The sequence below is a fragment of the Natator depressus genome, chromosome 3 (genome assembly GCF_965152275.1).
Source record: "Natator depressus isolate rNatDep1 chromosome 3, rNatDep2.hap1, whole genome shotgun sequence".
Taxonomy (NCBI): domain Eukaryota; kingdom Metazoa; phylum Chordata; order Testudines; family Cheloniidae; genus Natator; species Natator depressus.
Window position 1 is genome coordinate 171,095,371 of NC_134236.1, and position 12,205 is coordinate 171,107,575.

General features: G+C 35.6%; 1 protein-coding gene across 6 annotated transcripts in view; it reads left to right on the top strand.

The window, feature by feature from the left end:
* Positions 1-12,205, top strand: part of EML4 (EMAP like 4) — a 248,182-nt gene that overhangs the window by 133,262 nt on the left and 102,715 nt on the right. For all 6 annotated transcript variants that reach the window (XM_074949340.1, XM_074949341.1, XM_074949339.1 and 3 more), the window contains exon 2: positions 1,775-1,957. In XM_074949340.1, the coding sequence (XP_074805441.1) occupies positions 1,775-1,957 (183 nt within the window). The remainder of the gene's footprint in view (positions 1-1,774; positions 1,958-12,205) is intronic.

Sequence of the window (12,205 nt, forward strand, 5' to 3'; positions counted from 1 at the left end):
TTACAATGCAGCTTTTTATTGATTAGTATACACCTATCATTATTAGCATATATTTTTCCTCCCATTAACTCAGGACTACAAAATGCATATTATATACACTGCTCCAAATCCCCTTGTAATTTATCTTCCTTTTAGATTTAAGTGAGTTTCCAGCCTAAAAAGCAATCTTAATTTTTCTTTTTAAAAATATATCTGACTGGCAAAAATTGATAATCAAGCCTTCATATTTTGTAAAAAGACATTTTATGCCAATATCTCTTTGGATATTCTTGCCACTGTTTCTGCCATACGTACATTTCACTTGTAACTTCTCTTGTTTGAATAAATCCTATGGTGATTTCTTTGTATCTCATAAAATATCAGTATTAAGAATTACAATAAAATAGAATTTGGTGCTACTTCAATAACTACTCCCAAATGTAAACATTTTATCAGTTTTAACAGCTTAGGGCCTGATGGTGCAAACCCTTACCACCTTTGTTGTATTTATTTCATTGGGACTAGTCAAGGTAGGGAGTGCTTTGTCCCCCATTCTTGCAATCACTTACTTACATTGAGCTTGAGGACTACTCAGGTGTATAAGTGTTTGTAGGATCAGGGCCTATGTTGGATAATAAAGGGTTTCAGGATTAAGCATTTTTAAAAAGTTATAATTTAAGTTGTTTCCCTGCATTGAAATTCATGAAACTAGTGGCCCAAAATTTAAAATGTGCATAACATTTCACAAACAATAATGAACTTTACTATTTGCATATTTGCTTTTACATATGATTTGATGGTATGAATGTGCTTCATATATGTCACCCATCCAATATTAAATAAGTAAACTTTATGAACCCCAGTGATTTTACACTTTGTATTTTGTTTAGAGTATGCATAAACCCAAACTCACCAAGGATACCTTTATGAATACCTTTTCTTTGACATGTATTTTTTTACAACCCATTTGTAGTGCACAGACTCTGATTTATGCTAAAAATAAAAACCTATGATGTGTTATTTTGGCTTGGCAGAAATAATGCAATGAGCTGTCAAAGGCAAAGAATATGCAGAAGCTGTAATTCCCATTTTACCACTGAAGAATAGATTTGGCCGGATTATGCCTTCAGTACTAATCTATTTCTGTGTGGCCAAACAGATTTTTGGAGCCCTTCACAGCATATTTACTTTCTGTTCTCTTCACTTCGGGCCAAATGTTATAAAGTAGTATATTTTTTTGGATCATACAGTGTGGTGATGTGAAAAAAAAAACAGTAAAAAGAAGAAAAAGTAACAAGTTAAAACATCTGATCTAGAATATTTTTGAATTGGAGTTGTCACTTCATTAAATTTGGTCTTGGTGACTTGTGTATTTTTAAATTGATTTTTAATTATCTCATGCTTTAAAGCGAAGGATGCTGAGGATGCTTCTTTAAAAGTTGTAGTAGAATACACTTCAAAGTGTTTGCATATATTTTATTTTGTATTACATTTGAAAATATAGCCTTGTCCTGTTTAGCATGTATCTTGTTCCCATTACAGTACAAGTTCAGTTTCCAAACATCCTGTGTAAGCTTCAATGTTTAAGGGCCTTAATCTTCTCCTTATGTTGGTTATGCTTATGATCCCATACTTATCCGTTATCATCTTTATCCAAAATCTTCAGTATCCCCCAAACATTTTTGATAAACAAGATTGCACTGTATGTTTTTATAACTCTTTTCTTTTTAGTAGTTTTTAGTTTTGAAAAAAACAATTGAATTCCCTCCTCCTTTCTCCCCCTATCCCCAACTAGATGATAGCATCTCTGCTGCAAGCACATCCGATGTCCAAGACCGTCTTTCAGCTCTCGAACTGAGAGTGCAGCAACAAGAAGATGAAATCACTGTGCTAAAAGCAGCATTGGCTGATGTTTTGAGACGTCTTGCGATCTCTGAAGACCACGTGGCCTCTGTGAGAAAGTCAGCACCAAGTAAAGGTAATGATGCATATTGTGGATTGGAATGAATTTGACAGATTCTAGCTTTTCATATTGGAATGTTAACACTTGGAATTTTCTCATTGGATTTGTTTGCTATCTTAAGCATGAAAGCAGGTGTCAATAAATTGACTTTCAGGTATTTTTCACCAAGGTCTTTTTTGATAGGATAAAAATCTGAAAGCTGAGATTGTCTTTTTGCCCTTTACCGTAGAACATCAGAGTTAAGAACACCATGAGAGTGGAGGTTGTTCGTAACTCTGAAATGTTTATAACTCTGAACAAAACATTATGGTTCTTTCAAAAGTTTACACAACTGAATGTTCACTAAATACAGCTTTGACATTTTACTATATAGAAGAAAAATGCTGCTTTCCCTTTATTTTTTTTAGTATTTTACATTTAACACAGTACTGTGCTGTATTTGCTTTTTTTTTTTCTTTTTTTTTCGGTCTCTTTTGCTGCCAGATTGTGTACTTCCGGTTCCAAATTAGATGTGTGGTTGACTGGTCAGTTCGTAACTCTGAAGTTCTACTGTGTTTACATTTATATGAGATCTTCCGTGAACTCCACCTTACTCCTTGTAAAAAGACCACTTCCTACTTAGACAATAGTATACTTTACATCAGGATTGTTTAACCTGCATCCTGAGGTCTGGATGCAGACTGGTGAATCTCTAATCCCACAGCCAGGTTCTTCCTGTTAACTTCAAGGTGAGAACAAGATTGGTCAACTGAAGACTCTTACTGGAGGTTAACTAAAAAAATGAATTCTACTTTCTGTTTATCAAGGAAAAGGCAAGATGAAGGAAATATTATAGAGGAGTGTACTTTAAAAAAAATAGAATATGTACATTTACACACAAATTTTTCACCACCCTTATGCTCCTTGCAAATTGCCATGTGACCACTACTATCAAATGTTTGGGCTTCCATTCATTAACATTTTTACATCTACTTTCTTAATGTACTATGTATATATGTTTTATTAAAAAATAGGGATAAAAGAAAATAGACATATTTTGTGCTAATTTGCACAATATTTAAGAACTACAACTACAATAAAAAGTTAGCAGAGATGATTCCAATCAATTTTAAGGGTCTTCCAATTCTCAGAATTAGAAGAGTGAGTATAATTGTGTGTATTCCCATCAAACTGCCCCAGTTATTTGCCTTTAACTGAATTATACATCCTTGATTCTCCACTGTTACTCTAGTTTTTAAATCAGTGCTGTCACACCAATAAATTGGAGTAAGATAGTGGTGAATCAGGGCATGTGTGTGTTTATTATACATATGTTTTATATGTTCAAAATATGAAAGTTGAAAAATACTGATTTTTGTAATCGTTTTAGATATAGAACAGCATAGAGATCTAATTATTGTAATTGTTTTTTTTTCATGTCCCCATGCCAGATGGAAGGAAGTGTTGACACTTAATTGGCATTGACTCTGAATCCTGCTATTCTGTCTTATTTGCTAAATGGTAGACAGTCATTATCTGTGCTTATAAATTCAGCTTTCTTTTATCTGACATTTATCATGCCTCATCAGGATTCAAACTTACTTGTCTAACATTTTGAATAAACAAAGTACTAGCAAGTATTTGCAAAAAGTACAGTAAGTCTGTGTTGCAAGCTACTCATTTTTGCAGAAAAGTGATGCTTTCAAGTGTAAAATCATGGACAGAATGTACATACTTGGATGGTTAAAGTGCCTAGTTTCTGTTTAGGCACTTACATAAGTGGTTTGATTTTGGAGGTGCTAGGTATCCATGGCCTCCACTGAAATCAGATGAAGCTGTAGGTGCCCAGCACCTCTGAAAGTCAGGGGTGAAATTCTGTGCCCATTGAAGTCAATGGTAAAACTCCCCTTAATTTCAGCGGGGTCAAGATTTCATCCCAGGTCACTTAAGGGAAAAAGGAAAGAGGCTTAAATTTAAATATGTGTTTTTTAACATGCAACCTTTTGGTCCTAAAACACCTGACCCAGTCCTTTTCCCATACAGAGCACCTGGTATTGTCTAGATCACAGAAATAATTGTATCTGATTTTTAGAAATTTTAGGTATATTACCTTAACTACTTACAGAAGATATGTGTCTGTACAGAGAGACACTCCATGTACTGAAAAATGTAACTCAATAGCACTGGAAAGAAAAATACAATCTCCCATGCCTCAAACAATTCCTAAAACTGTCCATATCTGTCTGACTGTTTGCATACTATCACTAAAAAAAAAAAAAATAGAGAGAGCAAAAAGCGTGTGTTAAAGAGCATTTCAGTCATTGACTTGAATGTTTTACTAAAATAAGGGAACAAACATAAAAACATTATTCAAATGCTAGACTTAAAAGTTTTCAGATACACACTATTGCTCTGAGTCATGCTTATCTTTGGTTGTATATAAATAAATTAGTGGACAAATGTCCAAACTAATGAGCATCTACAAATTTCACTGTAGTCAGTGTCTGAAGTAGCTTCTCTTTACCTCTGAAAATCAGACTCATAAATGGATTTTTGTGCCTGGATTTGAACATTTTAACCAATAGTGTTTTTTAATCAGAGTTGTTTAAATGTCTTCATATAGCTCCATTCCTCCGGTATTTAGCTTTAACAATGATTTTTACTATTGCTGATCTAAATTTCACTCATTTTAGTGGGGAAAGAGAATACACCATAAAAGCTTTTAACTTTGCTACTATATATCTGCATAAGTGCATATTACATAACATTTATGTATATAGTAGCATTGACGTATTATACTATTATTAATTGTATTATTGTTTCTTATTTTTATATGGTAGTGCCCACAATGTGCTAGGAACTATCCATAAATATACTGAGTCACTGTCCCTGCCTCAAAGAGCTCACAGTCTCTATTTGGAATCTTAAGTCATAATTAGTTTTTGCCACAGAATGACAGTTTTTAATGACACAAACTTTCCTCTAATCCCATAGATCCCCAAAGAGACATAATTGGGGAAAGCTGAGTAACTTGAAGAGGGGAAACTGAAAGGAAATAAAACAACATAGGCACTGGATCCCAAGATCTTCAGTGCCTATAGATTCACTACTTGAAAACACATTCAGTTTACTAGATCTGGGATTCAAATTTTTTTTTTATGTTCAGACACATTTAACACTAAAATCCAAAGTCATTTGTAAGGTTTCTGTTTTATGCGAATACTTTGAATAGTATGCTTCCAGACTTCAAGTCAAATGAGTGCTAAAAAGGGGTGTGCTTGCATACATACCAACAGCTGATTTTCTCCCTTTTATAGATAGGCAGATACATTTTGGCACTACCATTGTTCCCTTTGGAATGGTCTCACTTTCAGTCTCCATTCTGTCTACCAAGACAGCAGATGGACTTTTTTCCTGGGGAAATGTCTGGGAATATTTTACTCAGTAATTGTGAAATTTTGCACAGTGTAGGGTGCCCATAACTCCAGATTTACTGCTTCTGCCCTAATTTAGCCATATACTAAGGTCTTAAGAAGGATGTATGTCCATGAACGGTCCTCTGGGCTGGGGGAATTTCACTCAATGAAAAAATCAGTAAGGCCTCTGCTACTTGCAGTTGTAACCAATTAAACCTCTTCAGTGAAAGGGTTCTGAATCTTGGTGGCTGTCTGGTAACATAGGAATACTCTAGTTCTAACTTGTGCCTTGGGAGGTTGTTTACACCTGTTCATTCACAGTTACAGAAATAGTGAAAGAAAGGTCGAGGTATAATTTAAAAATTGTGTTAAACTATGTATACACAATATACAATATCTAATATTAATGAATTATAACTAATTGCTGCTATTTTTATTTTATAGAGGACATGGCCCCTTTGTGCTGAAACACCTAACAGAGCCACAAGTAAAAAGCATTGCAACTGTTGCATTAGTGTCACTATTGATGACTGGATATTTTTATCTTGATGTATAGGACATTATAGAGTGGCAGAAAAGAGATGTTTAGTGACGTATTGCCACCGATATTTTAGACTTCAGGAATAGCTTTGGTTTAGTTTAGTTGAGCCGTAAAAGTTAATATTTGGAACAAACATTCCAAAATATGATTGTACATGAATAAAATATTAGTGATTTATATTTTAAATATTTCTTTCAGTACAACAGTTGACATATTTTCCGGTTGTGTAATAAAACGATACAAGTAAGGCCAATCTTCCCAAAACCCTCCAAAAATTTACTTTATGAAAGTCACTCAGTATCTGATCTGCTTTTGCACTGGACATTCTTTTGTACTTGCTGCTGAGACATATCTTCCAAAACCTCTACAAATTTCCCTTAAGTAGCTCAGCAGTTGCCTTCAGAGGGGTGCTTTCCACAGTGTGAAAATGAGTGGTGTGAACTGACTAAATCAGGTTGAAAGGGGCAAACGTAAATGATAATTTTTGGTATTCACACTTCCCCACCCCCATTCAAGCAGATGATATCCAAATTCGTTGAGACAGAGGATCGCTAGGGCTTCTGGCAAACTGCTTCAGTATCCTTCAGTATGGTTTGTTCATGCTGGATATCTCTTTGGACTGAACTAATTTTGTTTTACCTTTCTTATCCCCCTATTTCTTCTTGACTAGCATCTGAATCAGCAAAAGCTAGGACTTTTACTAATATCCTGGTATTTGTGATATTATTCTTGTCTGTACTTTTCATCATATGCTTATTGTTATATTGTTTCAGTGGAAACCTTCCCAATAAGTGAATAGATTTCTATAGAAATAGCACAGGGGCATCCATAAGTGAGTTAATTCGGTAGGGACTGTTTTGTCTGTCTAGTGCTCTCTCAAGAGCAATGAGATCCTCAAGGTGGGTGGTGGGAGGTGGCAGATGAGATGTGAGCTATATGGTGTTCATTTTTTGTCTTCAGTTCTTCCTATCTTATGATTGAATTAAGCCAGGGGGTAAGTTTTTAATAGTCCTCCTAGGAAGGTGTAAGGTTCAGGGACCACCGTGTGAGAGAAGTATCTCCATTTGGAGAGTACAAGGATATCAGCACTTGTCTGTTAGTGGGCAAGTGACAAAGCAAAAGGAAGATATTTCTGCCTCTGTATCTTCCACCAAGAAGCTCTCATAGATACAGGAAATCCTTTCAAAATGAACATGGAAGAAGGTTGTTATAATGCCTCTCTGTCTCTACACAAACTATGCACAAGTATGCAAAGCGATAGGAAAGGCTAATAAATCCAAGGAAGGTATTAAATATTATTGAAGTTATTCTAGTTCAGAGAAGAATTAGTGGTGCTGTCCTAGCCTCTGCCCATACACAAGCATCCCTGTAGGTTAACACACAGATGCTCCCTTCTGAGATAATCTTAATGCTTATGTTTTATAGCAGTTTACTTGTAGCTGGTAAACTGATCATTTACTTTTTTATGATTATGCATTTAGATGACACTATTCCCGCCCTCATATGTGTTGAGCTGCTGAACTAGGGCATGGGTGTTCAGTAATCTTGGGCGGGGGGTGGGGGGGTTGATAGGCAGCTTCAGTAGTTCTGTAAGTGCCATCTCTTTTGTGGGAAGTTCTTTCCTTTTGACAGCCTTGAAGTGTTGGTGCCACATGCCTCTTTACTTGATTACAGCAGTTGACGCTTACAGTATCTGCCAAAAAAAGATTACCTGAACGCTGGAGGAAAGGGAAAGCATAGAGTCATTTGGTACTTGTGGTTGCCAGCAAGACAGATTCTATCACGGTTGGTGCCTGGGATGCTTTTGGGGTGTCAAAATGTATGTAACATGAGAATGCAGCTTGTAGGCAGTGTGTGTGAAGACAAGTCCATGACACGCAATGGCACTAGTAAAGCAGCTCAGGGTAATCATACTAATGACGGCCAAGATGCATGTGTTTCCCGTTCCAAGAAGTTGCTATCCAGTTGAAAGTATATATAATTTTTTTCTCTTATCATGCCCTCTTTTTGACTAGAGGCAAAAATGAGATTTTTGCACACTTTGAATCTCCAGACGGAACATGATGCAAAAAATAGGAGAATGCAAGAACAGAAATATATAGCAACTGGCTCCTACACAAGCTCAGTTAATGGAGAGAAATAGATTGCCACAGAGAGGGGTTGGTTGTCAGAAGATGGAAATGTCTTGTGTGAGAATACAGGCCAGCGTTGGAAAAGGCATATGTTACACTTTGCACAGAGGTGTCTAGGACAAGCCAGTGGCACTTTGTGTGACAATGCAAGTTTTTTCTTTAGTGGACTTTTGGTGATACGAGTCTGAAGAGTTCCTACTTGTTTTGTTTTGGTATGCAGTAGTGTGTACATACCCCAAATACACAGAAAACCTAAAGCAAAACCCTATTTCATTGCAATAATTTGAGCAGAAGATTTAAGATGTTGTTTTTCACCTGATCTTAACTCTTGTTTCATTTCAGTAATATTAAAATGAAAAGTAGGCTGGCCAAAAATGCTGGGTTGTTTTTTTTTTTTTTAATTTAAAAATGCTGACTTTAAGGGAAAATAGTAAACTTTGTGGAAAAAAAACTTAAGATATGCTTGCACTTGAATTTTTAGTCATGCTTAACACATGCTAATTAACACAATTGTAAATTCTAGTGCAGACACTACAGGACACGATTTACAATTGCTGGATTAATAGGTGTTAAAACACAACTACAAATTCAAGACCTACTCTGACGGTTGGAAGTTGCTGTTAGCCATGAATTTCCATAGAGAGGAGGGTATGAGGAGGGGCATCATTTAAGCAGTCCCAGAGTTGTATCTGCCTTATCAAGGCCAGCAACTGCAAGCTTGCATGTATATCACTTTACTCATGGGAGTAGTCCTGTTGAAGCCTGTGGGCTGTATGCTCATGTTACATACATTTTAACACGCTTCAAATCTTAATGTCTTTCCCATGCACTGGTTATTATGTCATGTGCTCTTTTTATGTTAAGTGTCTTTCTTCTTTATTACTTCCTTTTTAATTTTTCTGTTCTCCTCTCTCCTTCCAATTTTCCATCTCCTTTAACCCCTTTTTGCTTTCTTACTCTACTCATACTTGTAATTATTTTGGTCTCTCTCTTCTTTTCCTCCTTTACTTTACATTCTTTTGAAGACTAATGGGAATTAATGAACATTTAACCAGCTTCTTTCTGAAGAGCTTATTTTTACATCTCATATGAATATCAGTTATCTAATTATTAGATATATGCACTTGCAGCTGTATTTATCAGGAAAAATAATTTAGGCTAATAGTAAAGGTGTGTTACCTGTGTGTGTGTGTGTGTGTGTGTGTGTGTGGTTTTAAGTGAAAAAAGCAGTGTGCCATTGTCTCAGAATATATGTATCTATCAAGTAGTCTCAAATTCATCAAACCTTTATTCCAAGTCACACAAGTGACTGAAGGTCATAATAAACAAATTAGAACCATTTTGGGGAACGTAACAGGCCTGCAATTCTAAAATCCTGAGACATACAGTTGGAACTAAAAGCTATCGTTTTATCACAAGACACACATTTTCAAAAGTTACTACTGTCACTTAAATGTCATTTGCCTGCATTTCCCCTCAATTTAGCTAATAAAATCTATCTCCTTTTTTTCTGATTCTGTGGTTATGGGAGAAAGGGAGGGAAACAGATTTCAGGTTTATGGTGATGGTCTGTCTAATCTTATCTTTCATTCACACACTTGTATACTTGACAGATTTTAATGAAAGGTCTCTTTTGAACTCAGCAGATATTATTATTCTATGAAAATTATCAGAATAGAGATGGAATCCATTATCCATGAAAGACATTTTTACTACTTTGATCTCACAGTTTGGCTTTAATCCTGGCCACCACACACTGGATCTCATTTTACATTCAGCTTGCATCCGGCTCTTGTTCCGAGCCAAAAGATAAAGCTGAGTGCTATTCAGACTGAAAAATTACAGACTGTTTATGTTAGTAATTGACATATAATGTGATATTGGCAGACATGCAATTTGAATGCTGAGAACTTCATTGTTTTAGCCTATTGAATTCCATCCTGAATTTGTGTTTTCACTGCAACTTCATTATAACACTCTCCTTTGAAATTAAGCCTGTTAAGGCTGTTATGAAAGGATATTTTTACAGTGGGAGACAGAAAGTTTCTAAGGGTATTAATGTAATTTGGAGCCTTATGATGAGTATAGATATTCACTAGCCATCATTGAAGCTCTAGGGCTGTGGACCAGTGAATTGGCTCCACTGGAGTTCTGCAGCTAGAGTCAGAAACATTCTAATCCCATCCTCTGATCATGGAGAGCTAATTATAAAGTCCAAGACTCAAGGTCTTCAAATGGGTTAAGAATTAACCCCATGAGTTTTATTTTAAAATGTAAATGTATTTTCATTTTTTAGATTAGATTTTTTTTAAATTATTTGGGATCCTAATAAAAAAAAATCCTGAGCCTCTTTTAGTTCACCTTTAAAAAAAGAACAGAAGTCCGATATTAATGAATGTCGAAGTAGAGGAGTGTAAAATATTTGTAACATTGTGCAAAGCTACTTGGAAATTGTGGAGTTTTAACATTTTCTTACAAACTGAAAATTTACCCATTTTTCCTCAAGAAATTCTAAAGTACACTTTTCTTTAGTAAAGACAGGCTAGTTTAACGGTGAAGATGCCTTCATTCTGGAATCAAACTGAAATTCATTTTTTTGATTCAAAAGTCGCCATTTAAAATGAGCAAAATTTGGGAGTTACAGTTAGCTGAAACTAAATTATACAACCTCTTTTACTGCAGCCTGTGCAACACACATAATTCCCCCCCTAGAACCTGATATTTTGATGGCTATTTGGAATGTGTCCAAGTATTTCTTATATCACTTCTGAATTCCTTATTTCTTTGAGGCTAGTTTTACAAACAATAGCTGCTCCAGTTCTACTAAAATCAGTTTTTAAATTGATTTAATTAAATTAATGCAAGTCCCTGTCTGGACTAACTTAATTCTCAAGTCAGTAAGTGTTCTGTGAATCACCCTAGCATGTTTGTGGTCATTATTAAAATAATAATTTAAAAGGAAGTCCTTTCATTTAAAAACAAGTCACCACAATCTACTGTATAGATGAGAATCAACCCTTTTACTGCTGCCAATGTCGTATGGTCAAGAGCATAGTGTAGCTAGGAAAGAGCTGGATATAATTGATCTCAGATTTTATTCATGGATAAGGTTTTATTATTCAGCGTATGAGTCTGAGACATTTTATCTTAGTATAGACAGTTCCTTGTAGGTGTAATGTCATGAGCCCAGTATTCCCATTAGTATTCTCTCCCTGTGGAGGAGAAGGTTGTACATGTTTTCCATCTGATTATGTGCCTATATCAGATGTTTCTGATCTGAAACACTGTTTCTGTGTGCACTTTACACATAGCTTGTCCACTGAATCTTTTGTGTCTGTCAGAGAATTCAGAGTTGTTATACTTATATCTCCCATTCCAATTTCTGCATAATTGCCTCAATGGCAGCCTGAGATGTACTGATCTATTACCACATACAGAAAGACAGAGAAAGGTCACCTACAGTTCAAGAGCAAATCAGGAGCTTTGACATATTGTACCTTCTTGGAGATGATTTACTTAGTCATTGAAAATAAAACAAGCACATTTATATGCCAGTATTACTCAAGATATTTTTCCAGCTCATATTGGTGTATGGCTTTCCTGGTATCTGTGTTATGAAAACATGTTTGAGGTATTTTTAAAATATGTTGAATTTTGAAATTAGAATCTTTATTTAAAAAAATGAAATAAAACATGTCCACAAAAGTAGTCTGTAGAGTGTGGCTAGCTGAGAAGAATTATGTTGTTTGTTTGATTTGGGGGGGGGGATAAGGGGCTGGGAGAGGGGAGGGGGAAAAAAAGAAAAATCAAAATGATTTGTATATCTTGGAATGTTTCGGAGCCGATCTCTTTCCTCGTCATCTTCTACTTCTTCCCCTCTTCTTCTACTGTGCCCAGGTTTTTTCCTGACTGCTTTTGTCCTCTTGACCTGACTTTCTGTCAGCTTTCAGTAGCACTCTGTACATTTGGAGCAGCCTGCCAATTAATGTTTCCCCATCCCCAGCCTGCTCACATATTTGTTAAATCACACATTTTCTTGACAGACTTAACCTGTTACACACAAAAAAGGTTAAAATAACATGAGTAAGGTTGCAAAGTCAAGTGCTCAAAAGTCAGGAAATGCCAGAATTAAGGTTGCCAGTGCGGCCTTAACTCAGCCTGTCTTGCATATGCTTTATAATTAGGCATGGTAAAT